This window comes from Podarcis pityusensis (genome assembly GCF_964106645.2).
Source record: "Podarcis pityusensis genome assembly, chromosome: 4".
NCBI classification, from domain to species: domain Eukaryota; kingdom Metazoa; phylum Chordata; class Lepidosauria; order Squamata; family Lacertidae; genus Podarcis; species Podarcis pityusensis.
The window spans coordinates 64208100-64233794 of record NC_138027.1 but is presented as its reverse complement, the minus strand read 5'-3'; the positions used below and the strand labels follow the sequence as shown (position 1 = coordinate 64233794).

The following is a 25695-nucleotide window of genomic DNA, read 5'->3' as shown; positions in this document are numbered from 1 at the left end:
ATAATTTTTTTATTTCTTGGTCCTGGAACTCCTATATTAATTCTCATTATTTCATGCTAAAATACAGACGTCTCCTGTGGAATCCAGATTCCTAGGGTTTGATATGTTGATTAAAAACATTCCATTTGACATTAATGCATACCCTTTAAAATGAGTTAAGGGACTGAATATCAGATAGGCATTTGTGGCAATTTCCAGATAGAAGGGGAAAATACATTATCCAATAGGTAAAAATTAGGAACCAAAGGGTGGTATTCACCTAAGTTTTACTCAGAATAAACCCACTGAAATAATGAACATGACTAAGTCGGCCCATAAATTTCACTAAGTCTGCTGTGAGTAATACTTGGTTGACTACCATCCAAATAATGTCAAAACAGAGTTCCAATCAGCTGAGGAATCAGTCTCTTTGCTACTGTGTAAACAATACTTCCCTCATTTTGACTAATTCAGTTTGAATAAAAGCATTTGGAAAATTCAGTCCTGCAGTTGCCTAGCTGATGATGCCACCATAATTATCCATCACTACTTCTTGGAGTGATGGAACTCTGATTCACCTCTTCAAAGGCCCTTTAAGCAGCCAAAATATTCTCTCTATGGCATATATTTCCCAGCCTGGAGTGTGTGCCTTCTCCAAGGCTGTCTCTGCTCTGATTACAGCTGACCCAAAATTTGTCACAAGTCATTCCCTAAAGAACATTTTGGATATTTACTTTTTCTTACTTCTCCCAGCCCCAAGAAGGGCACCAATATTCTGACTGGCATTTTCTCCTCCACAATGCCCCAGAATAATGCTAGGCCCATGGCATTGTGGGGAATACAAAATGGTGGCCAGGCTGCCAATAGAGCTGCTACTACCACTTGTGGCAGCATTGAAAGAACAATAACAAAATAAAATCTTAGGAAGATGAAATATACTCAGAGTCGCAAAGTGATTTCATGCTCTTTATTCAGCTCATAGTGGTGAGGAGGAATGAATAAATGTCCCCTCACAGTATCTGCTTTATATACATTATTTACACAATGGGCTGCACATGATTGGCTAATTCTGGAATTCTACTGTAAGCCAATCAGGTTGTGGATTCACTTCTATCTGGAGCAGGATTGGGTGGTTCCTGCCAACCAATCATACTGCTGCATTGTTCTAGGACCAATCAGACTGCTGCATTCTGAATCCTATTGTTCTAGGACCAATCAGACTGCTGCCTTTTGGATCCTATTGTTCTAGGACCAATCAGACTGCTACAGTTTGGATCCTATTCAACTCAGTACATAACACCCCTCCCCTCTAAGTTCCAGTCCTGCCCGGGAGGTCGCATTCATAGTCCTCAAGGTATGCCGGCGGCCTACGTGTGCGTTGTGGCCTGGGGTGTTCCCTGGTCCGGGCTCCGGGTTCTGGCTCGTGTTCCAAGGATGCTGGCTGTGATGCGGCTGTTTGGTCTGGTGCAACCGGCTCGCTCAGTCGTGGTTCTGGTTCCGGTGTCCTTTCGGCCTCACGGGTCCTCTCTGTATTTACTGATTCTGCCTCTCCTGCTGGCCCCTCCTGCTCTATGGGCCTCACTGCCCCGCTGTTCCCTTGGGACTCCTCTGACCTGTCCTCCTCCTGGTTTTCTCCCGGGAATCGTCGCCGTATCTGGTCGCAGTGGCGGCGCCAGCATTGCCCCCCATCCGTTAGCACCTCGTACGACACGGGGCCAGTGACCCTGGTGATTGTGGCGGGTACCCATGCTGGGCCTGCCCCAAAATTCTTTGCGTACACTGGGTCCTGGGCCTCGAAGGTCCGGGGGTTCCTGCCTTCCCCCACCACTACCTCATCCTGAGCTCTATCGGGGTGAAGGCGGTCCAATCTGATTGCAAGGCGCCGACCCATTAGTAGTTCAGCGGGGCTCCGGCCAGTCGTTGAGCTGGGGGTGCTGTGCTGTGCTAGAAGGAATGTGGCAAGGCGGTACTCCCAGTCCCCTTGCGTCATGCGGCGAAGGGTGTCCTTGGTGGTCCGCACCATGCGTTCTGCTTGGCCATTGGTAGCAGGGTGGAACGGCGCCGAACGGATGTGGCGGATGGCGTTCTGCGCTGTGAAGGTTTGGAATTCTCCTGACGTAAATGCAGTCCCGTTGTCTGAGACGAGAGTGTCAGGGAGCCCGTGGGTTGCAAACAGCCTGCGTAGTACCCGGATGGCTGCGGACGTGGAAGTGGACGGTACCAGTGCGACTTCCAGCCATTTGGTGTAGGAGTCCACCACTATGAAGAATGTTTTCCCCTGAAAGGGGCCAGCGAAATCCACATGCAGGCGTGACCATGGTGCTCGGGCGGACTCCCAGGACTGGACTGGGGCCCTTGGGGGATCTGGGCGGGATTCTTGGCAGGCCTGGCAGTGTTTGACCCAGGCCTCTATCTCTCCATCGATCCCCGGCCACCACACATAACTCCTGGCAAGGGCCTTCATTCTTACTACCCCTGGATGTGTCTCGTGTAGGGCTGTGAGGACCCTTTTGCAGAGGGGCTGGGGAACAACGACTCTGCTTCCTCATAACAGGCACCCCTTGTGGGCCGACAGTTCATGTTTGCGGGTTGTGTAGCCGGCGAATTCTGGCCCGGGGCTGCTGCTGGGCCATCCCCTCCACACCCAGTCCAGGACCCGGGAGATGACCCTATCTTTCTTGGAATGGTGTGCAACTTCTTGTGCCTGAATGGGGCGGTCGGGAAGCAGCTCCAGGCTCATAACCTCTTGTGCAGGTGCTGGGTCAGGGCCTGTTTCCGGTAGTGGTAGCCTGCTGAGGGCGTCCGCATGGCCCATCGCCTTCCCAGGTCGGTGAATCAGTGCATACTGGTAGCTGGCAAGGAAAATTGACCACCTGAGGACGCGAGGAGACAGCACTTGGGGGGTCTGCTTTTCGGGGGCAAACAAGCCAAGCAACGGCTTGTGGTCAGTCACCACGGTGAAGGGCCGCCCGTACAAGAAATCATGGAATTTTTTTACTCCCTTTACGATTGCCAGACCCTCCTTGTCGATTTGCGAGTAGTTCCGCTCGGTTGTGTTGAGTGTCTGGGAAAAGTACGCCACCGGTACCTCTCTTCCATCCGGGAGTTGGTGCCCCAGGACAGCTCCAATGCCATAGGGTGAGGCGTCGCATGCTAGCACCACCGGCAGCCTCTCGTCGAAGTGTGCCAAGACCGAGTTTGAGACAAGCAAGTCCTTGACTGCCTGGAATGCGGCCTCCTGGCGCTGGCCCCACACCCAAGGGGCCCGCTTGTCCAGGAGTCTGTGTAGGGGCTCCGCTACCGCCGCCTTGTGGGGAAGGAAGGAATGGTAAAAGTTCAATAGTCCCAAGAAGGCCTGAAGTTCAGTCTTGCTCTTGGGCGCTGGGGCATCACAAATGGCCCGTACCTTGTCCCCAGTCGGGTGGACCCCTTCTGCGTCCACCATAAATCCCAGAAAGTCCACCTGAGGCACTCCTAGTAGACATTTTTCCCGCTTCACCTTGAGACCCGCCGTCTGGAAACGGTGCAGAACGGTGCGGAGGCGGTCCTCAAACTCCTCTGGTGTGGGGCCGGCAATCAACACATCATCGAAGAAGGGGGTGACGCCAGGAATCCCTTTAAGGAGAGAGTCCATTATATTCTGGAATATGCCTGGTGCCACGCTGACACCGAATTGCAGCCGCTTTACCCTGAACGCTCCTCTGTGCGTCACAATCGTCTGTGCCTCTGCTGTGGCCTCATCTACTGGCAGCTGTTGATATGCTTGGGCCAAGTCCAGCTTGCCAAAAATTTTCGACCCAGCCAGGGTGGCAAGGACATGGCTGACCACTGGCACTGGGTATGCGTGGGCCGTGAGGGCCTTGTTTATGGTACATTTGTAGTCTGCGCAGATGCGGACCGAACCATTAGGCTTGACGGGTGTGACGATTGGGGTTTCCCAGGGAGCATTAGGCACCGGCTCCAGCACTCCTTGCTCTACGAGTCGGTCCAATTCCTCGTCTATACGGGGTTTCAAGGCGAACGGGACCCGGCGGGCCTTGAGCCTGACCGGTCGTACTGCGGGGTCAAGCTGTAGCGCAATGGGGGGGCCCGTATACTGTCCCAATTTCCCATCGAAAACCCCTGGAAATTCCTTGCATATGGCGTCCACGTCCACTTGTAAGCTAGTGTGGTTCACCCCGGTGACAGCTAGCCCCAGTGGTCCAAACCATGCCAATCCCAGTAAGCTAATGTAGGGGCCCTTGACCACAAGCAAGTCCAGTTGCCGCGTCCGCCCTCGGTATTGCACCCTGAAGGTCCCCACCCCCATTGTGGGGACCTTACGTTTCTGGAAGTCCCGGAGGGTGAATGGGGCCGGCCTGAGTTTGGGACCCCCAGTGGGACACAGTTTCCTTAAGGTCCTTGCCGAGATTATGGATAGAGTTGAACCCGTGTCAAGCTCCATGCGGCATGGGGCCCCCTCTATCTGTACCTCTACATAAATTTTCTCTACGTTGGGGTGGGGCAACTGGTATACCTGGAAGTCCGTGAGCTCCGTCGAGTTGCCTTGGTGCGTTGGGCCCCGGGACCTGGGGCTCTTGGATTGGTCATCTGATGCCTGGTGTCGGGTGGGCCGAGCCCGACACACCCGGGCGATGTGTCCCGATTTTCTGCACTGCCTGCACTCTGCGTTGCGGAAACGGCAGGTCCTCCTCTCGTGACTCTCCCCGCAGCTTGCGCAGTTCCCTCCTTCTCGTCGAGGCAGCTGTGGTCTGTGCGCTGCTTGAGTGCGCTGCTGTACTCGGTGCACCTCCTCCCTGTCGGATCCTGAGTCGTCGGTGAGGTCTTCATGGTGGACCCTCGGTTGGGATGGCAGGCTCGGCCGTGCCTCTTGGGTCGACCTCTCGGCAGCTTCTGTTGCCAGGGCCTCCTCCAGAGCGACCTGGAACGTTAGGTCCTTCTTAGCGTAGAGGCGCCGTTGCAGCTTCTCATCCTTCAGGCCACCGACGAGGCGGTCACGAAGCATGTTCTCCAGCTCTGAGAAGTTGCAGAACCGGGCGGCTTGGCGGAGAGAGGTCACAAACCCAGTTATGGTTTCCCCAGGGGCTTGCCGCTTTGCGTAGAAGGCATTTCGACGAGCCACCACTGAGGGCTGCGGCGAAAAGTGCCCCTTCAGCTGTTCCATTATTGTTTTGTATGGAACAGTAGCGATGTCTTCAGGCGCAAGGAGAGCCCGGGCGATTTCAAACGTCTCCTCTCCGCAGACGCTGAAGAATATCGCCCTCTTCTTGGCGTCTTCTTCGTCGGTGACCCCTTTGGCTTCTAGGAGGAAGGTGAAACGGGAGGCGTACGCTTCCCAGTCTCCAGATGCTGGGTTGAATGGCGAGAAGCTGCTGTTGGCTGCCATTCTGAGTTCCTTGTGCCCCGGAGCTGAAGCCTGGATACACGGTGCGAGGCAGCGGTGCGGCAGTTGGCGGTGCTGCGGTGCTGTGTGTGGCAGTCAGCTCAGCGGGATCCCATCCTCGTCGCCAGTGAAATATACTCAGAGTCGCAAAGTGATTTCATGCTCTTTATTCAGCTCATAGTGGTGAGGAGGAATGAATAAATGTCCCCTCACAGTATCTGCTTTATATACATTATTTACACAATGGGCTGCACATGATTGGCTAATTCTGGAATTCTACTGTAAGCCAATCAGGTTGTGGATTCACTTCTATCTGGAGCAGGATTGGGTGGTTCCTGCCAACCAATCATACTGCTGCATTGTTCTAGGACCAATCAGACTGCTGCATTCTGAATCCTATTGTTCTAGGACCAATCAGACTGCTGCCTTTTGGATCCTATTGTTCTAGGACCAATCAGACTGCTACAGTTTGGATCCTATTCAACTCAGTACATAACAGAAGAGCAAAAGAAACTGTGCTATTGTCACTGCTAATGGTAAATGCCACCCCTGAGGAACTATTGGAGAATTTATTCTTCCCCCTGAAGAAACAGGGTGAAATGGGACCCACAAGTTCTCTGCCTGCAAACGTCAAGCGGCCATTTCCATACGGGTCTACCTCAAGAACTTCCTTTCTCTATATTAACCTACTGGAGATCATCTTCTGAGGTCCTTCTTTGCGTGCCTCTTCCACAAGAGGTCTGGAGGGTGGCAACACAAGAATGGGTCTTCTCTGCAGTAGCTTCTCATTTGTGGAATGCTCTGCCCAGGGAGGTTTGGCTGGCACCTTATATACCTTTAGGAGCCAGGCAGTGTGTTGGGGAGGGGGGAGATTACTGGGTTTTTCTTGTTTTTATTTTTATTATATATTTTGTGTTATTATCTTGTGTTTTTATGTTTTGAACCGCCCTGAGACCTGCAGATAGAGGGTGGTATACAAATTTAATAATAAGGAGGAGGATGATGATAATAATACTACTAACCTTCAAGTCTCTCTTCTTCTGCATTCCATGTCTGTTCCCCACTCTCACTCTTAGCTGATTTGTCTTTAGGGTGGTCAAGAAAGAGGACAAAGGAGGACAAATTTTAAAATGATTACTTATAGATATGTAGAAATAATTACCATAATTTAAATCAGGGGCAGGGAACTTTTTTTTAGCATGAGGACCATATCCCCTTCCAAGGGCCACATATCAGCAGTGGGAAAAGCCACTGGCAAAACTTAGTGCATCAATGGATGTGCATCTTTGTACAAAAAGCTTCATTCCAGCCAGGCAAAAATCTCCATCCCCTCCTCACCCAGGCAAATGAGATACACTAGAACAATTCAAACTTACATCCCTCCAGAAGCACTCAAGGAAGGCACAGAGCAAAACATCTTCCAATTAACTTATTTGAGGATTCCCTTAAATCTAACAATAACTCTGATCTAATTTGGGTGCAAAACAGACAACATAAAAAGATACATGTTACAGACTCAGCTTCTCCAATTCCACAAGGACGTAGATGCACTTCATAAGAGGCACCCGGAAATCTTCGATGCAGAAAGAAAAATATTGAACTTATCTAAAGTCTGAGATGTTATCAAGGTTTACTATCTAGAGACTGTACTTTGCTACATCAGATATGAGGACCATATAAATACCTAGTGCTGCTAAGCACCTAAACCCAATCAGGAAAGGCTGCATAGTTGAAAAGGTCAATCGCCACACACCAGAATAGCTTATCTGCTAACAGGTGTGGGTGGGTGGGTGGGTGTCTGTATATATAGTAACTAAAGAACATATCTCAAGTCAGAAGAAGTCGCTTTGATTCTAGAGGGAAATTTTTTAACGCATGCTTAATTATTTCATAAATCTAAATGAATTCTAATGTGGAAATCTTATACTCACCTGGTTGGAAGTCCCATTGAACACAATGGAGCATGCTTCAGAATGTTTAACAGGGCAATTCTATGCTGGCTCCTCCAAGTAAGTCGCATTGAGTCCAAATGGACATACTCCGAGCCAGGTTTGTGTGTATACCATTGCAGCCTTATTTAGGCTTATTTGCCTCCTGTATTTACATGTATTTATTTATTTAGTTCTTTATCTCATAAAAAATGAACTCCACTTGATTGTAGAAAACCTCAAAGCGTTTAACAAAAGATAAAACAGTAAGAACAAGAAAAATTCACAACCCTACTTCAAACATACAAAAGTTAAAATACTAAAAGAGATTCAAATTACCTCAACTTTCTAAGTAATATTCTAAGCATAGATGAAATTTGACGCTGGGTGCTAGCTGAAATAAATCATCTTATTCAGGCCTATGTGATCATGCATTGAAGTGGAACGTTTCTCTGTTATTGCTCTTCTATACAGAAATTTCACCATTAAAACCTTCTTTTTTATCTTTAGGTTTTACATGATAAGGCCATGATTCTCATGGAACATCTTATGCTCAGGCATGCCTGTTATGGATGAAGGGTGCGTACACACACAAACACTTATAAATCAAGGCTTTCCCCTTCATAATACAGGCAGCAACTGTTTTAGGCATGTCCAATATGTGTGCGATTGCACACGTGCACATTCTGCTGAACCCGGAAGTGACCTAAAAAGTCACAAAAAGAGGCGGAATGGGGGCAGGGCAGGTTCAGAATGGGGTGTTTGCAGGTTTTTTCAATGGTGTTTCAAATATATGCGATTTCACTTAAACGTGTGGTGTCTTGGAACGTAACCCCCTCCCTCGTGTAAATTGGAAGTTGCCTGTGCTCACATGCAGTGGCTGCGAAGAGGTAGGGTGGTGTGTATGCAAACATTTTGATTTGGCAAGTGGTCCTATTATGAATAGCTTGCTGTAGCAGGAAAGCTTCTTCACAAATAAACAGGCTGCCTTGCACATCAGGTGTACAACAGCCAAATCAGTTTATCCATTTGCTTTAGCAAGAATTTGAACATTAAATCTATAGTGGCTAAGACAATGCTTTTCAATCTGTGTTCTGGGGAAACCAGTGTGGTTCCTTATTGTCAGTTTCTCAGTGAAAAGAGCTATAATGGTGAGCAACTTTCCCGAAAAGGCAACTTGTCTGACATTAGCCATTTCTCCCCTGGCACTGCATAGCTGTAGAAATGTTTAGGTGCATTCCAGTAAGAATGGAATATGGAACATATTCTAAGATTAGGGTCCTCTGCAATGCATTGGGATTATATTGTAGATGCGCAGGGATGGCAGATGTGCAGATGGGTTGATGTGAAAAAGTGGGTTTCCTGGGCCGAGATTATCTGAAAACCACATAGTACACCTTTGATTTATTGCTCAGTCTTTCCCATTTACAACAACAAATACTGAAATAGTATCACTTGCAAAAAAAAAAACCCAGCAACACCCTTCTGCGTGGTACAGTATATTGTTCAATTGTTAAGGCTCAGCAAAAGGAAACGTTCAAAGCACAATGTCATCTTTTATACAGAACCATTTCACATGTTACTGTGTACCATGAGAACAGGTTGCGGTTTACAGCATTGCACCCTGCTGAGGGCAATGAAGCTGGTAACAGTTGGTGGAAAAGGTGTGGCATACCAAACATCCTGGCCAGAAGAGACAGCCCTTTCAGTCTCACATCGCCCTGTCTCTGTCTCTATTTGACCTCTTAGGACCTGGCTGCTAGTGCCAGACCTCTGTGTTTCACCTGACTATTGTTTTGCCGCTTCTTATCTTGTGGAACTGTAGAAGGAAGGTAGCAGAGCATTTGGACAGTCAATGTTTCACTGATTTCAGACGTGCCTGTCACCTCAGCCAGCAGAGCTTGACTGGAAGAACAAAAGGGAACTAGCAGAAAGCTGATCTCAGTCTTTCTTACAGCTGCAGCACTCAGAGAAAGAAAAGACTCTGAACAGGGAGGGCTAGAGAGAAAAGAAGGGAAAGCGTCCCTGAAGAAAGTTCCTGAAATGGAAGAAGCGGGAAATAATGGGACATTGGATCCTGTCTGTTCTGCAAATGAACGTCCATACTCACAAGTAATATTAGAAAGTAAGTTTATTCACTGTTGAGAACAACGTAAGTCTGTGTGAATAAATCCTTTTTGGGGTTGTTGTTTTTTACCAGATTAATCAAACTGGTGTGTGTGTGTGTGTTAATGAGAAGCTTTTTCTTTCACTGTTGTTCTGGACTGACCTACTTTTTAAATGGCATTTGAAATGAGGAGGACACATTAATGTTCATCAGAAAGGCTTAAAGGCAAACTTAATCTAGTGTTGATGAATGCATAATGACTTTGAATGGCAAATTTATTCACCTGTAACTTTAAAATTAAAAAGAGTTTCAACCACAAAAACAGAAAGATGCTTCTTTCTAGCAGGGCTCGTGCAGGAAGAATTCCAAACAGATATATGATTGTTGATGATTATGATAATATTATTTTATTTATTTCATAAAATGTATATACTGCTTGATTGTAAAAAAAACACACTCACAGTGATTCACAAAATGATAAAATAAAATAAAAATTACAACCATACTTTAAAACATAAAACAAAAGTTAAAATACTAAAACAGATTAAAATCACCTCAACTTTCTAAGCATCTAGGTAAGCTAGTTTAAGAAGAGTTTGGATTTGATATCCCGTTTTATCACCACCTGAAGGAGTCTCAAAGTGGCTCACAATCTCCTTTCCCTTTCTCCCCCACAACAAACACTCTGTGAGGTGAGTGGGGCTGAGAGACTTCAGAGAAGTGTGACTAGCCCAAGGTCACCCAGCAGCTGCATGTGGAGGAGCGGAGACGCGAACCCGGTTCTCCCGATTATGAGTCTATCGCTTCTTCCAATCTTCATCCAACGTCTCTTCCTTCTGGTCTCGGGTTTTGTCAGTCCTTTCTATCCCATCCATCTAGTTCACTAACCTGGTAACCTTATGTCCGAGGCCCTTAAGTCTCTTCCATGTCCCTTCCGCAGATCTTCTTCATATTTATACCTGTACTTTACTTTGTCTTCTGCTCCTTTCACTCGTGGAGACTCCAGCTTGTCAATATTTTTGTCCCTTCTCGACAGATCAGCCCCTTTTCCATAGTCCACATTGAACTCCATGTGGTATTTAAAAGCATGTTTCAAGGTCCCTCCAAGGTTGGGGACCCCCACAACTCCAAACTCCTCCCGGCCCAACGCCAGATTTGAAAATTCAAAACATCCCTGCATAGGGGGGTCTATCCAGCCCCCCATCTCCAAGCCGAACAAGACTCTATCTCTCCAAATCTGGCTTTTTCCAGGTTCATTCGTCAGATCCAACAACTCATGTTCCTGCTGGGCCACAGTTCCCTCCATCTCTGCCTCCCGAGGTCCAGCCACAACCTCCTCCCTCATCTGATCTGTCAGAGCACACTCCTGAATTGATTCCTGAGTGGGTTCTATATAGATACCCACTACCTGTCCAAAATTTCTGATCGCATCAGTCATCAAATCCGTCTTCTCATGTAACTGTTCCAATAAAGCACTTGTTTTGCAGAAAGCACGCACCAGAGCCTCCGAGTACATTGTTGTGCAAGGTCAAAGTCTGATCCCACGATCTTAATCTATTGCAGCTGCAAAGCTCCCCAGTTCAGATTAATAACAGTTTCACAAGCTCCCTCTAGGGGAAGAACTTCTATTTGTATCCATCTCTCTCTCTCTCTTTTTTTAAAGCAGATCTAACAACAAAGTTTCCTTTTTCAGATATTTTGTCAATATTTTGTTCCTTTTAACTGCGAAGGAGAACAATGGAATCACTATGTTTCTCTTCTTTTAACTATCTGTTAAAAACGTTTGTCTATAGTCAATGAACTTCCCGAAAACGTCTGTCCTGACACCCCGCTCCCAGGTTCAAGACGGTGGAAAATTGCTTTTCTTTACACTCTCTTCTGTAGGTTTAAACAGTCCAGAAAAAATCCCCCCTCTTCTCCTGCTTCCAAAGGGGGTTCAGTAATTTTAAATGATGAAAGTTGATCCTTTACAAACGATTTTCTAAACTCTAGCTTGCCATGTCTTTGCTTTAATCTTTCTACAAAAAGCGGAAGGCTGACTTCCTGGTTAGACCTTCCCGCTTCAGTGCCAAATTAAAAGGAATTTCTTAGTCCAATTTTCCGTTCTACTCACGGGTCGTTGTTTAGAGTCCAATTGTCCAAATTTAACCTACTCACGGGTAGTTGTTTTTGTAGCCAGATTGTCACAGGAAAAAGGTAGCGCTCTCTGGAAACGGCTGTGCGGCTTCGCTCCACGGAAGAAGCAGTTGACTCTCAGCACCGCGCCACTTGCCCCGCTTCGCTCCGGAGCCCGTAATTGGGTTCCTTTACAAATTGGGGGGGGCGCGAAAGGTGCCCGCCGAGTCCCACGGTCACAGGCTTCACCCGCCTGTGATTTTTTAAAGGGTCCCCGCTTCGCCGTAGCGGAACAGACCCGATTTCCGTAGAGCCAGTCCCTCCGGATCAGAGGGAGTCCGCCATTACCGATGGCGCCACCCCGGAAGTCCTCTCCACCACACTGGCTCTCTAAACAGGAATATTTTTAGCAGGCACAAAAAAGAGTACAGTGGAGGTGCCTGATTGATTTCAATAGGCAAGGAGTTCCGGAGTTCAGGTGCTGCCGTACGAAACAAATGCGGAATGGGCAATATGTGTGATAACGCTATTTATTAGTCACTGTTCTCATGGGAATGAGCAACTGACACTGATCAGAAATGGGGAACTTTAGGTGTGTGGATCAAAGCAGGCATTTCCCACAGTGCCTCTGTCTTGTATGAGCGGTTCCACCTGCTAGAAATTAAGTGTCAAGGCTTTCCTGCTGTTCTCAAGTATGGGGTCATGTGGACACAGAGAATGGCAAGGGAAAGGGAAAGTTTAAAACTTCTTGAACCAGTGGCGTAGCGTGGGGGGTGCCAGGGGGGCCGGCCGCACAGGGCGCAACATGGGCGGGGGGCGCGTTCGCACTAGCAGCTCTCTGCCCCTACTAAAATCCACGGGTTAGGGAGCCCGCGCTCGCTCGGCTTGGCGAGGAGGTCGCGGAAGGGGGAGAGCGAAGCCTTCTGCCGCGGGCAAAAAAAGGAGAGGAAGCCGGGTGGGCGGGCGGGCGGGCTGGCTGGCGGGGGTCTGGCTGCGCCTGCTGCTGCCGGTGCAGGGCAAGGCAAGCAGAGCGAGGAGGAGAGAGAGGGGAAGGGGGGGGAAGCAGCTAGGAAACGCTGCGGTGTGGAGGAGGAATCAATTAAGGAGAGAAAGCGAAAAGCCTTGGAGAAAGGGAAAAAAGGAAAGAAAAGAGGCAGCTCCAGGAGAGCGCGGGGGAAAGAGAAGCCTCGCTGCTGCTGCTGCTGCTTGGGAGAGTAAATTACTGTACTTGCCTTGCCCCGGGTTAGGGGGCGCAAATTATTTGCCTTGCCCCGGGTTAGGGGGCGCAAATTACTTGCCTTGCCCCGGGTGCTGATAACCCACGCTACGCCGCTGTCTTGAACTATGATATGACAGCAGTACAGGAATGAATGTGTAGTTGTGTATAGACACTAAAGGCACAACTAGCCTCAGTGTGGGACACCTGCACTTAGACTCGTCCGCACATTTATTTATTTTTTAATGAGCTGAATTTATTAGGCTCTGCAATGCTGTGAGCAACACTGGGGTGGTGTCTGGAAGGGCTGCATTTTTCCTGGAATCAGAGCCCGTAGTTACAGCACTGGGTCTGTTTATCTGGAATCACAGTCACAGTTTACTGCCAATTAATCAGTGTCAAAGCATTCTTTTTTTTTTTTTAAAGGTCATTCTCAAAACATCCTGTTAAAAAGATGTGGGGTTGCCCTTTGGTTCTATAGCAATCTTGATGGGTGTTACTGACTAGGAAGAGATATCACAGATTAGGAGAGAGCCAATAGCTCATATTTTAGTGGTGGCAAAGTTCCAAATTGCAGCGAAATGGAAAAATATAAAGCCCCTAGCAATGAAGGAAGAAGATATGATTCAACTGATGCAAAAGCTTACCAAGAATTTGCATCAATGAATTTACAGCTATCATACAGCAAATCCCAGATATAATTATGACTGTGTAGAACAATTGTTCCTGATTCTAGATGTAATTGACACAGCTAACTAGCAATACAAGAGAACTATGATTCTCTTTGATAGCAGATAGTGTGGGGAGGAGAGTGTACATCTGTCTGTCTGTCGGTCGGTCTATCTACTTGTTACTGAATTATTTTGCGCATGCATCCAAACAGGTACATAGTCTACTATTCCTGATTATACCAAATTTTATTCCTTTATTTTTTAAAAAAATACTAATTAAAAATTATAGCCATTACTAAACTGTGTTTGTGATTTTAAGCACTTAAAAAACAAATAGGCATGGTGCTTCATTAATGTGAACATTTTTGGCCAGAAAAGCTCAAGTAAAAGAAAGGGGGAGTGAATTCAGGCAGCCAATGTACCATGTGATAAATGTGGGGGAACTGCGCTTGTTTATTAAATGTGGGCCTAAGATGGCCGTGGCTGCTTTTGTAGTGTTCTGTGGTTTCTGTGTGGTCCTACCCCTAGTTATATACTCATTCTGTAGCTACAGAGTGAAGACCTAAGTTCTACCTTCCCCACAATGCATTGCATTGATCCACTACCAATACTTCCTTGTTCTTCCTCTATGGAACTTGGTTGTTTAGCCTCTTCCCACATTCTTGTATTAATACATACTGATAATGGAGTATGTAATATGGGTTTCCAAATCCTTTTCACCCTGTAACAGCAATGCCTCAACTGTTTTTTCCCCTAGAGGTGGCGTGCTGAAACTGGAAATGAGCCCTACCAGGAGAAAAAAATACATAATACAGCCGTACCTTGGAAGTCGAACGGAATCTGTTCCGGAACTATGTTCGACTTCCAAAACGTTCGGAAACCAAAGTGCAGCTTCTGATTGGCTGCAGGAGGCTCCTGCAGCCAATCAGAAGCCCCGTAAGCCCCGTTGGACATTCAGGTTCCAAAGAATGTTCACAAACCAGAACACTGACTTCCAGGTTTGCGGCGTTCAGAAATCAAAACGTTCAAGTACCAAGGTGTTCGGGATCCAAGGCATGTCTGAATGCCAAACAAGCCTTTATCCCTAGTTTCAGCTAAGATCAGCTAGAAACATTCATCTCTTTCTCTCTCGCATAGACGCACACACACACTGCTACTGTCTCTCATGGCCCTGGATTATGAATTAAGGATATGCTTACCTTATATTAAGCATGCTTGCTTGCTTTTACCAGGCTGAAGTATTCCATTTTTTTATGTGCTGCAGCTTGTTGTTTACATTTGCCACAACTCTTTATCCTTTCAGGCCTTGATTTGACAGGAATATTGCTCTTTGGTATCCTGACTTTAATGACACTGACTGCTGACCTAGTGTTTGTGGAGGAAGTCTTCTATATCTACCGCAAAATCCCACCCTCCAAAAGATCCATTTTTATTTGGATAAATGCAGCTGCTCCAGTAAGTTGAATAAATAAATTAGTTGGGTTGGGGCAACTGGCTAAAATGTTTTTAAATGTTTTAGAGTTCTAATTTTGGTTCCTCTGTTTTGTTTTTGTCGGGTTGGTGTGGGTTATATGTTTAGTTGGGGTTGGCGGTTATTTTAATTTGAGTATAACAGCAAGCTGTTTGTTGTTATTGTTATGATGTTGTTGATGTTGTTGCTGTTGTTTTCTTCTATTGATTTATTGGTTTGTTTGTTGCTTGTATAGGATATTTTGTTTTTTAATATTTAATGTTCTGTTGTGTTTTTATATATGTTATAAGCTACCCTGAGTGGCTGGGGAAACCCGGTCAGATGGGCGGGATATAAATTATTATGATTATGATTATGATTATTAAATTACACTAAAGATGGAAAACCCTCTTAGTACTCACGTAAGGGCATCCAGAGATGACCCTATTACTGGGTCTCTGGTAATGCCTTCCTTTTAGGGACAGGCAGCAGCATACATTATTTGCATGCAGAAATTCTCAGGTCCAATCCCTGGCATCTTCAGCTAAAACTGGAGTGGGGAACCATCAGACCCAGGGGCCAAATGTGGCCCTCCAGCCCTCTTTACCCAGCTGCTAAGACTCTGCCCAAGCGACACACACCCAGGCAATATCTCTCACTGGCGTTGCTCTCAGCTCTCTTTCAGTGATTTCATGTGGCTGGAAAGTGCTCTTGAAGTGTGTTTATATCTCTTGCTCGCTTGCCTGGATGGATGGATGGAAAACAGAGAACCGTGTGTCTGGCCACATCCACTTTTACCACACCCAACACTGGCATGCAGCACTCAGAAGCTTGCGCACATGGGAAGGTGGCCCTCAGGCTGAAATAGGCTTCCCACCCCTGAGTTAAAACAATGAATAGCCAATGACTCTGGACTACTGATGCCAATCAGAGTAGACAATACTGGCCTACTTGGACAAATAATATGATAAATTACAATGCCGCTTCCTATGATGCCACTTGGATACTGGGCTTCCCCAGGTAGGGCTTCTCCATCTGATGTTTTCTGAAGGAAAAGTTCTTTAGAAAGAGCTCTAATCTGATGTTCTGATCTGATGCCTAACTCAAGACTAGATAATATTGAATTGTGTCTAAATCTGAACTGAAGGGATATTCATTTAGAAGATAATAGATTCCCCCGCCCCCTGCCCCCAAATCTACTTACGGTAGTTAATAAATAGGTTTTGCCCTGAATGTTCCTCTCTCTTTCCAGGTGATTGCCACTACGTCATGTATTGGGATGTGGATTCCTCGCTCAACAATGTTTACAGATTTTACTGCAGCAGTGTATGTTTTCTCTATCTTTTTAGATATGCATTTACCCGTCTGTTTCCATTTTTAGGCAAAATGTTTCCAGCATTAAGGAGACAAATAGTTATCTTGTATTTGTAGGAACAGCCCTTTTGTTAAAATAGAATCCTTTATCAGTTTTTTTTTGCATGAGGAGAATATACTGTTAACTCAGACTTTGATGATAGTGTAGAAACTAATAATGGCACCGACTAGATAAAAGAATGGAATGTTAAATGTGTGTGTGTGGGGGGGGTGTATTCTTTAGTTTGTGCACTTTAAAAGTCCACAGACTCCTTTGACTGGCAGCTGGATTGAAACAGCAGAGCCCCTTTGATTTCTCAAACGTATTCTTTAGAGCAAGATTCTGACCTGTGAGTGGCATTTCACCAGTCTTTTCTAAATGGCACATTGCAGTTTCTTTTTTTAAAACAAAAAAACTGCTGAAAAGAAGTACACCAATATAGGAAAATAACCCAAGTTGGAGATCTGTGTGATGAGGCTTGTCCGCTGTAACACATACTGTAAAGGAAGAGAAAATAGTTTGCATCCTTTGGCTTTTTGTTCTTTTTTTTGTTTTTTTAAAGAAAACAACAACAACCCAAAAGCAGCTGTGGGGGATGCAAATTAGACTGATGCAGTGGCCCTGAGGAAGGGAATATTTAAATTGCCCCCCCCCCGCTATTTCTCCTAAAACAAAGTTGTCTCACTCTTTCAAAAACAAGGTACCGGTAGGTTTTTCAGGGAATGGCAGCTCAAGTTATCCCAGTAGTTACTGCACCAGGGATAGCTCCAAATGAACAACAACAACTTGCGCCAACAAAGGCTGGAAGTGAACTGAGGTCTTATGAGTCCACTTCTTCCAGGCTCCATCCTTTAGGCCTGAAGACTGTGGCTCTTAAAGGGCCAACTCTCTGTGTCTGTACTGTAACCTCCTGAGTAGTGCCCTTCCCCTGGCAAGTCAAAACTGGGGGACAGCCCCTGTGAGGGTCCCCACTCAGGCTCAGGCTCCAATCCACCAGCGTCAGCAGCCTTCTCGAATTCCTCAGCTAGCAGAACAGCAGACCTGGGCTCAGCCAGCTCTTCCTCTGCTGAGCTCAAGCCTGCGGCCATGACAGTCATGTGTGACAAATGCATATCTTAACATGTAGGTGCCTTTCCCTCCTTCCCATAGATTTTTTGCTATCGTCATCCACAAGTTCCTGCTCATGATGATTAAAGAATGTGGGGGTCAAAAACTATTCCTCAGGCACTTTGAGAACGACCACTTCAAGATAAGCACAGGCCCCTGCTGCTGCTGTTGCCTTTGCCTCCCCCATATACGCATCAATAGGTGAGTTGGAAAGGCTTTGGTATAATCAAAGTGTTGTTATGATTAAAGGGAAAGGGTGTGGTTTAAAGTCAGCACATTCACATCAGTTTTGTTACACTGACATACCACCTTCCTTCCATTCTGGAACCCAAGGTAGCATAACCCACTGGGCAGTGTTTTGGTTTCGATCATATACTTAAAGGAAGCTCAAATCCAAATATACCTGCATATCTGGACCGAGTGCTGCCTTGGAATTCTTCTAGGATGCAGAGATTGGACTGCCATCTTTTTACAGATGCTCTAGCTCTGGATTCTCTACACTGAGCATGGGTTTGGAGTAGATGGACTGCAAGATCCACTCTGTTGGTCCTAAAACAAGAACAGACGTTTGCAATAAGTTAGTTGAACCAGTGGGGGGCAATAGACAGAAGGGCAACCTATCCTCCACTCACTGATTACTTCTGTTTCCTCTTCATGTTTTTAGTCAGCATGAGTTAACATGTGACCGTGCTAACTTATTGACTCCATATGGGCCACATGCAAAACCTTTGCTTAGAATGGAGGATCTAGACTGAAAAAAGATGTGGGAAGTAAGTGGAAAGTCAGCTTCAGTCCAAGGGCGGCATTCCCTTCTGGGCAACCTTCTGAGGGCCACATGCCAGCGGTGGGTGGAGCCAGAGTCAAATGTGGCCGTGGCAATTAATTGTACCTTTGTACAGCAGGCTAGTTTCTGCACACACACACACACCCATCCCTCTCTATCCTCCACCCAGACCAACGAGAGGCACCATCAGAGTTCAATAACACATTTCAGTGAGGCAGAAACACCCAGGGTGTGATGCGGGGCTAGTGAGCGGGGTGGCCAGGGAAGAGTTCCTAGCACTAGGTAGAAAGAACTGGAGGACCACGTTTAGGCCCCAAGGCCTGAGGTTCCCTATCCCTCTTTTAGAACCACTTCCTTGCTCTGATTCACTGTCTTTGCGCCACAGAATTATTAAAATATGAATAATCCATGGGAGATTTGATGACAGAAACCATATGTAACGCTAAAATTCGGTGCTCCGCTCTACAGTATTGTTGTGGCACCCCTTGCAGTGCAGCACCCAGTGTGGCCAAACTGGTTACACTACCCTAAAACCATCTCTGAGGTAGCTGGGTATGTTTAGCCTAGAGGAGACTGAGAAGAGATATGATAGCCTTCTTCAAATAACTAAGCTGTCAAATGGGGAATGTAGCAAGCTTGTTTTCTCCTGCTCCAGAGGGTAGGATGAGAATCAATGGCTTCAAGCTACAAGAAAGGAGATTCAAACTAAATATTCTGATTGTAAGAACTTTCTGACAGTATGAGCTGTTTGACAATGGAACAGACTCCCACAAGAGGTGGTGGACTCTCCTTCCTTGGAGGTTTTTAGGCAGAGGTTGGCTGGCCATCTGTCATGCATGATCTAGTTGAGATTCCTGCATTGCAGGGATTGGTCTAGATGAGATTCGGGGTCCCTTCCAACTCTGCAATTCTATGATTCTATGATTCTATTTATTATTTGGTCCTTAGATTGACAGAGGGTAGAGATATCACTGAAGCTTGCATGTTCTCAGACAGTTCCTTCGCTTCTTCAAGAAAGCAAAAAGAGGTGATCTGCCAGCTCATTTGTACACTCGTTTGTACTGTTTATAGTTCTGTAATTATTTGCAGGAGTAAAATTGCCACTATAATTATATCATTATTATGCAATTATGGCTGTATTAATTGAGCAATTATATTAAGCCAAAGTTCATTAATATAGCACAGAGTACATTATATAGCAGCTTGCCTTCATTAATGAGAGTGTCTGAGGTGGAAAGAGAAGGAGGCTGGATATCTGAATAAAGAGAGGAAGGAAAGAAAGATGTAATGGGGGGTGGGGGTGGGGTTGGCGTTGGGTAGGGATATTTACTACTCAGATTGTCCAAGGCAAAAGCCCAATACGTGTCAGTGGATCAAGATTACCACCTCAATCTCCTTTGAGATTATGAATTTGTCCTTCCCCCCTTTTTTTTATTTGGCAGGCGAACACTATTTTTACTGAAGCTGGGGACTTTCCAGTTTGCATTCCTCCGCCCTGTGCTAATGTTTCTATCAATAGTACTTTGGACCAATGGAAACTACAGTCCCTCTGATGTAAGCAAAGGTTTGAAGAATTTATTGAAACTTAATAAAGGATGATAAGAAATACCTGTACACCTAAAACTGTTTTGAACTAAAACAGTTTTGAACTAAAACCAGTCAGAATGTACTGTAGGCATAAATCACCATGGTCTTGCTATGCTATGACACAGAATACAAACATAGAATAAAAAGAACTAAAAAGCTGTAATAACAGTAGAAAACCAACTAAATATAGGTTTTTAAATAATTCAAAATAAATACCTAGGGCAGAGACCTTTCCATTCCACTGGAAAAGCTAATTGAAACAAACATGTCTTTAGCTGACCTGCTTAGTTACTGGCAGACGCATGGAACAGAGACAAACTACTGTAGGCAATGTTACATGTGTGATGGCATTTAATAGGGGGAAACCTCCGGGAGGCAAATGTGGCCCTCCTAGCTTCTCTCGCTGGCCCCTGGAACTCTCCTAAGTCACATCCCCTCTCCCAAGCCACACCCCTCACAGGCCTTGCTTGTGTTTTGGCTGGAATTGAACTCTGATGAAGCCTCTTGCTTGTCTGAACAGAGCACAGAGTGTGGTGCATGTGTAAAAACTACTTTACAAAGGTAAAATTTGTATTTGTTGCCATAACCACCTTTGCCCCCAGCCCCAGTCCCACCCACCACTCATATGTGAGCCCCAGAAGGTTGCTGGAAAAGGTTCCCTACTCAAGAAATAGGAGCAGGGAGGAGGGAATTGGTGTTGGAGAAAGACGTGGAGATGAGTGGTTTTTTAACCTTCCCCAACAACTTGAATGTATTGATTTCAATAGGTCTGCTCTGAGGGTGGTGTGGATGCTTTTGGTGCTGCTGAGTGTGTATATGAGTTATACAAATAAGTTTGTTCTGGAAGCAGAAAAGGACCAGCTGTGGAATATAATCTGTGTATCTGTTCAATGTACCTTTTCAGTTATCTCCCAACGGAGCTGCCATATGGATTAACTGCTTCATAGGTGTCCTTACTATCATTGCCCTGTGGCCAATCGGAATCATGTTCCAACGAGTCCGCGCTCTCCTTAACTGCAAGAAGATTATCCCTAAATTTGCACTTTATCAGGTGAGATAGTTAAGACTACATTGCAGGCCTTCATTTGAAATGCTTCTGGAAGACAGCTCTATAGTCAGGTGCTGCAAACCTAAAAGAGGAATTCAAGATCAAAGACTTTATTACTTAAAGCCTTTGAAGTATGAAAGGTCTTCTTTGTAGCTAACTCCTATTTTGTGATAGCTTCTTTCAACGTTTTTGGGTGACAATGGAGAACTGAGCAATATTTAGAGTTTTCAGTCTTCCTAAAGTTTTGGGTGGTAAAAGTGCAGCGCACACAGAGTTCCTTTTCCCTGCATGGAAGGAAGTGGTGTAGAACAAAGACATTTCCTGTGATACAAGACTAAAGCCCAGGGCGTACTTCTAAAGACCATGGTAGGTACTGGTAAAAATATGATTGCTTAAATGGTTTCAGAGCACCACAGTTTATTTTGTGCTGTTTCTCCTATATTTGTCAAATTCAATTGAGTTATATGGGATCTACTTCCATGTCAGAGTGTGTAGGGATGCTAATTTGTCCCATTGATGGAACCTAAATTCAACTTAGTCGGACCCAACCCACAATTTCTTTTTAATTGCCCCAATATGCAAAGGAGAGAGCTGGTGTAAAGGGGTGGACTGGGGAGAAGAATTTCAGAACCCTCCTGTACTATAATACTTTCTAGGTGACCTGGTTTTAAGGCAATCAGTATCTTACTTCCCAAGAATGTTGGAATGATAAATCTAGCAGTGGAAAAGCCGTGCATGCTGTCTTGAGCCACTAGGAAGAAGGACTGGGGAAGTGGGGGAATGTAGCCAATAAATAAAAAACCTCACTTCTCTGCATGCAAGTGTGCGCATGCACACACACACACACACACACACACACATCTGTTTCATTGGCTCCTGACAAACTGATCCATGCCCCATGGCTCTGATTCTGCTGGCTTTAAGCCTGGGCAGTCCATTGCTGAGTGTGCTCTTATAAGGGACTTTAGTTCTCCTAGCCTACCCTGTTCCACTGCAAGGTGAGTACCATGGCAGTCAGCCACGCCTCCTCCTCCCAATAACATGGTGGACACAGGAGATGGCAGTTTCTGGGCTGCCTCTCTGCCTCTCAAGACAAATCTTTGAATCAAGTCCATAAAATTTGGTAAGTGCAAGTACGTTCTTCCCACCAAGGTGGAAGTAGTCTACACTGAGGGCATAATGCAGCTTTCTACAACCAGGTAGCCTCCGGATGTTTTGTCCAACACATCTGGAAGACACCCTATTGGGGAAGGCTGGAGAAACAACAAAACATTACATATAGGAATGTGCAACTTGCCCCTCTCTTGGGCCATCTATTCTCTAGTTCACCCTTCAGGATTCTTCTCCATGGGCACCATGTTCTTTCACCAGGAGAAAACATGCACTATGAGTATTCATCTTTCAACATCAGCCTAAATGCACGGCACCTTCCCCCTCATGCTACTTCCAAACAGCGAACCTTCTGTGGTATCATCCCTCTCATGGGGATTTACCTCTTTATTTTAATTCAAGGTGGAAAATGTATATACTTTTCATTGAATCGCATTCACTCTGCACTAAAATGGGATTTTTTTTTAGCATGACAATTTTCTTTTTCTGTGTGTTTATGTAGTTTGCCCTCATTTTGAGTCAGCTCCAGGCAACCATCATCAACATATTGGCTATGGAAGGGGTAATTGCGTGTGTGCCTCCACTTTCTTCTTCAGCAAGAGGAGCATGTAAGTTGCTTGGATTTCAGTTTCTATGACAGGCTAAAGTGGGTTCATTTCTATATTCACTTATAATGTATTCCACCTCTGTAAATTATGTATTCCGCCTCTGCAGGGCCACTGTAAAAGTCCAACTGTCATTGAGATCATGACATCTGATGCTCCACGTAGCATTACCCATTCCAACAGTTGTCCACTACAAGAGTTTAATGAAAGCAAGTTTGAGCCCACCTTATTTTCATTCCTGGTCCTTAAACCTCTTGCTCTTTTGTTCCCTTTCGATTTGCCAGATATGGACCAACAGCTACTCATTATGGAAATGTTTCTCATCACTCTGATCTCACGAGTCGTCTACAGGAAAGGAAACGATGACCTGGAGCTTCCAGTGGTTTCAGACCAGGAAACTAAGGGAAACAAACAGAACAGCAGGATCAGTGTGGAGGGCAACATTTTTTAAAAGTAAGCACCAGTAATTTAAGGGCTGATCAGATATTAACTGGGACAGCCAAGATTCTGACCAATACATTTTCCATGGCAATGTAATATTGGCACTAGTGGAATAAATCCACATGAGCCGGGCATTCAGGGCTGGGAAGTGGGTGTCCAGAACTAATCTGATGCATTGCACATTAGCTAAAGGAATCATTCAGTGATGCCATGTTATGCTTTGACATAATGAGGACTATTATAAGGAGAGCTCACAAGTGCCAACTTTAGCTAACTTTCCCATAATCATCTGATATTGTAAAAAATAAAAAAAAGGTTGTGATAAGTGTAGCTATTACTCACGATGGTTAAAGCTAATTGAGCCTTAAAATGTAGAAAAGTAAAACAAAAATTGGACTGGAGAACAACTTATCTCCAAGTAGCATGGTTTAATTTTTACACAGGTGTCATAGAACAATGTAGCTTAATCTGCCGGAAAATTGTGCATTTTATGGAGCCTTGTTCCAAATTCCAAGCTGTTGCATTAGAAATAGGAAAAACAAAAACGTATTTCTGTTGCCTTTATGATGGGCAGAAGTAATGATTCAGACTATCTCAACAACTGTCATCCAAGTTTTACTACACACTGATCCTGATCCTGTAGTTGTGCATTGCTGTGGTGGCGCACAGAATGGCATGCGACTAATATTGGATGCCGAAGCAGCACTAGGATGTAGCAGAGAATAGGCAAGAAAAAAAGAAGGGGCCAGGAGGTCAGCATCCCCTTCTTAGGTGCCACCAATGCTATGAGGAGGAACAGGAGAGTAAGCCAAAGAGCTGAGAACAAGCAGAGTTGCCCTAGGACAAATATCAGACAAATATCAATATTGAACTGTGCTTAGTATCTATATCCTTGAGTGTATAACAATACATTAAGAGAAAAACACATGCATCATAGTTTAAGTTCCTTTGTTCCTGGTTCCTTTTTGCCAGTCAGTAACATGGGAAAACCAAAGGTCTCACAAATCCTAGGGTTTCAAGGAACATGCAAGGAGCAGAGAGTGTGCATGAGTGTGCTAGTTCTGGTTCCCCCATTTCCATGTTGCACTCTGCATCATCCAGGGTGACTGACTGTGCTAGGGAAGCCTACTCTACAGAGGGTGGTTTCTGTGCATTTTAACACCCTGGGAAATCAGGGTTATGAAATCCTGGTTTTCTTCCACATATAGAGGTGGTTTTCCTGCTGGAGACAGGTGCTGATGATGGAGGGCAGAGCCCGTGTGCTTATGCAGCCGCACCACCCCACACACGTTGCTTTAAGTGCTATTCTGAATGCCTTCTTGTAATTTAACTCCTGGGCTCAAGAGGCAAAATCTGATTTATACATACAATCACTGACAAGGTAGCTACTTGAAAATGCAACCTCTCATGCAAGGGACCTGTGTGAAAAAGGTCATTGCATCGTTCTGGCAAGTCTTCCAGACCTTGTTAAATCATAGTTTCCCATTATATCTGATCCAGGTTTAATCTCATGGGTCAAAACCAAGAACTGTGATTAAACTGTGTCTTAATAAACCCTATAAATGTTTCATTAGATTCATTGGTTTATGAGAGTATTCTATTTTATTTATTGGCAAATTTCTATATACCTCCAACATGTCATGGCAGTGAACAGCATAAAATTAACAACAAAATGCCATTCATAAAACAAGTAGAAAAGACTTTTACATCCAGCTCCCTTAATCCCTAACCGTTGGTCATGCTGGTTAGAACAGATGGAAGTTGTATTCTAGCAACATCTGGGTGGGAGGTGCACAAGGTTCGCACTCCTGATGAGGGAGAATGAATAAAGATGAAGTAGAACAATCCTTGTTCTTCATCTAACAAATATGGTTTATTGGACTGTGCCCACACTAAGCCAAAGCTTGCCACTTATTTTCAAGAATCTAACACACAGCACTGGCTGCTCTCTTAAGTTAGACTTACAAAGAAATCATATGCACACTTATTTGGTAGCAGGTCCCTTTGGGACTTTCTTCTGCATAAACATACATAAGATTGGACTGTTAAAGAATCACGTGGGGGGCCAGATGTGTGAGAGAAAACATATCCTACATCTTTAATGGTTGTGTAGAAATCCGAATGCCAGAAGGTTTAGATTGCCACGCAAGTTACACTTGCTGAAATTCACTTCTTCACACAACTCTTCAAAGTGCAGGAGTCCCTTCCTCTCTTCCTCTTGCTAGTAGACACTATAGTTTTCTGGAGATATTGGTGTTAGGATAGAACTAGTGTTGACTGGTGGGTTGAAACACATTTTTTCCTGTCCCATACAAGCTTTTTCTTTCTCTTTTTTGTAGTGCTTGAAACGCCTGTAAAGCCTGTGTGACCAGCTACTGTTAGTGGGACTCACTTCTCCCCCCAAAAAAGAATATCTGCACCCACAGTCAACTGTACTTCTATTACAGGGAAGGGAGAGAAACTTGGGTCAGTTTGCATTTTAATGCAAATCTACCTACACACAGTTAGTTTCCGAAATCCATACTTTCCAAATTATGCAATACAGTTCTCCAACCAAAAAATGTGTATATTAGAGGAAGGTGTGCATAACAATGTACATATTAGTGGAAAAAAGCATTGAAAGTGCTTCTAGTTGGGAAAATTGCATCCAAATATGCATATTAGGGGAAACACACCTTAAAATGCTGGCAATTTTTGGTGATGACTTTTTTATATTTTCAAGACAGAAACTGATACAAAAATGTGGTGAACTGAATTTCAGACTGTGAAAATGAGAAAGAAAGAGAAAGTGAGACTGGCAGATCTATCCA

At 45.2% G+C, this 25695-nt stretch overlaps 2 protein-coding genes across 11 annotated transcripts in view; one reads left to right on the top strand and one right to left on the bottom strand.

The window, feature by feature from the left end:
• LOC308476083 (uncharacterized protein) overlaps positions 1–25695 on the bottom strand; it is a 51266-nt gene that overhangs the window by 4530 nt on the left and 21041 nt on the right. For 2 of the 5 annotated variants that reach the window (XR_013985678.1, XM_081003484.1), the window contains exons 1-4: positions 22670–22790; positions 17714–17859; positions 16551–16700; positions 6385–6447 (exon numbers count right to left, since the gene is read on the bottom strand). Coding sequence is in view for 1 of the 5 variants with exons in the window: in XM_081003484.1 (XP_080859610.1) it covers positions 6385–6447; positions 16551–16700; positions 17714–17859; positions 22670–22680 (370 nt within the window). In the remaining 4 variants the exon portion in view is untranslated. Of the gene's footprint in view, positions 1–6384; positions 6448–16510; positions 16701–17713; positions 17860–20680; positions 20812–22669; positions 22843–25695 lie in introns of those variants that run through there. The other 3 variants (XR_013985675.1, XR_013985676.1, XR_013985677.1) reach the window with 2 other exon arrangements.
• Positions 8583–25695, top strand: part of LOC308476081 (organic solute transporter subunit alpha-like) — a 30581-nt gene continuing 13468 nt past the window's right edge. For 2 of the 6 annotated variants that reach the window (XM_081003481.1, XM_081003479.1), the window contains exons 1-8: positions 8583–9415; positions 14703–14854; positions 16102–16175; positions 17353–17511; positions 19537–19648; positions 20586–20732; positions 22342–22447; positions 22729–22897. In XM_081003481.1, the coding sequence (XP_080859607.1) occupies positions 9334–9415; positions 14703–14854; positions 16102–16175; positions 17353–17511; positions 19537–19648; positions 20586–20732; positions 22342–22447; positions 22729–22895 (999 nt within the window). In that variant the 5' untranslated portion in view covers positions 8583–9333 and the 3' untranslated portion in view covers positions 22896–22897. The other 4 variants (XM_081003482.1, XM_081003480.1, XM_081003478.1 and 1 more) reach the window with 4 other exon arrangements.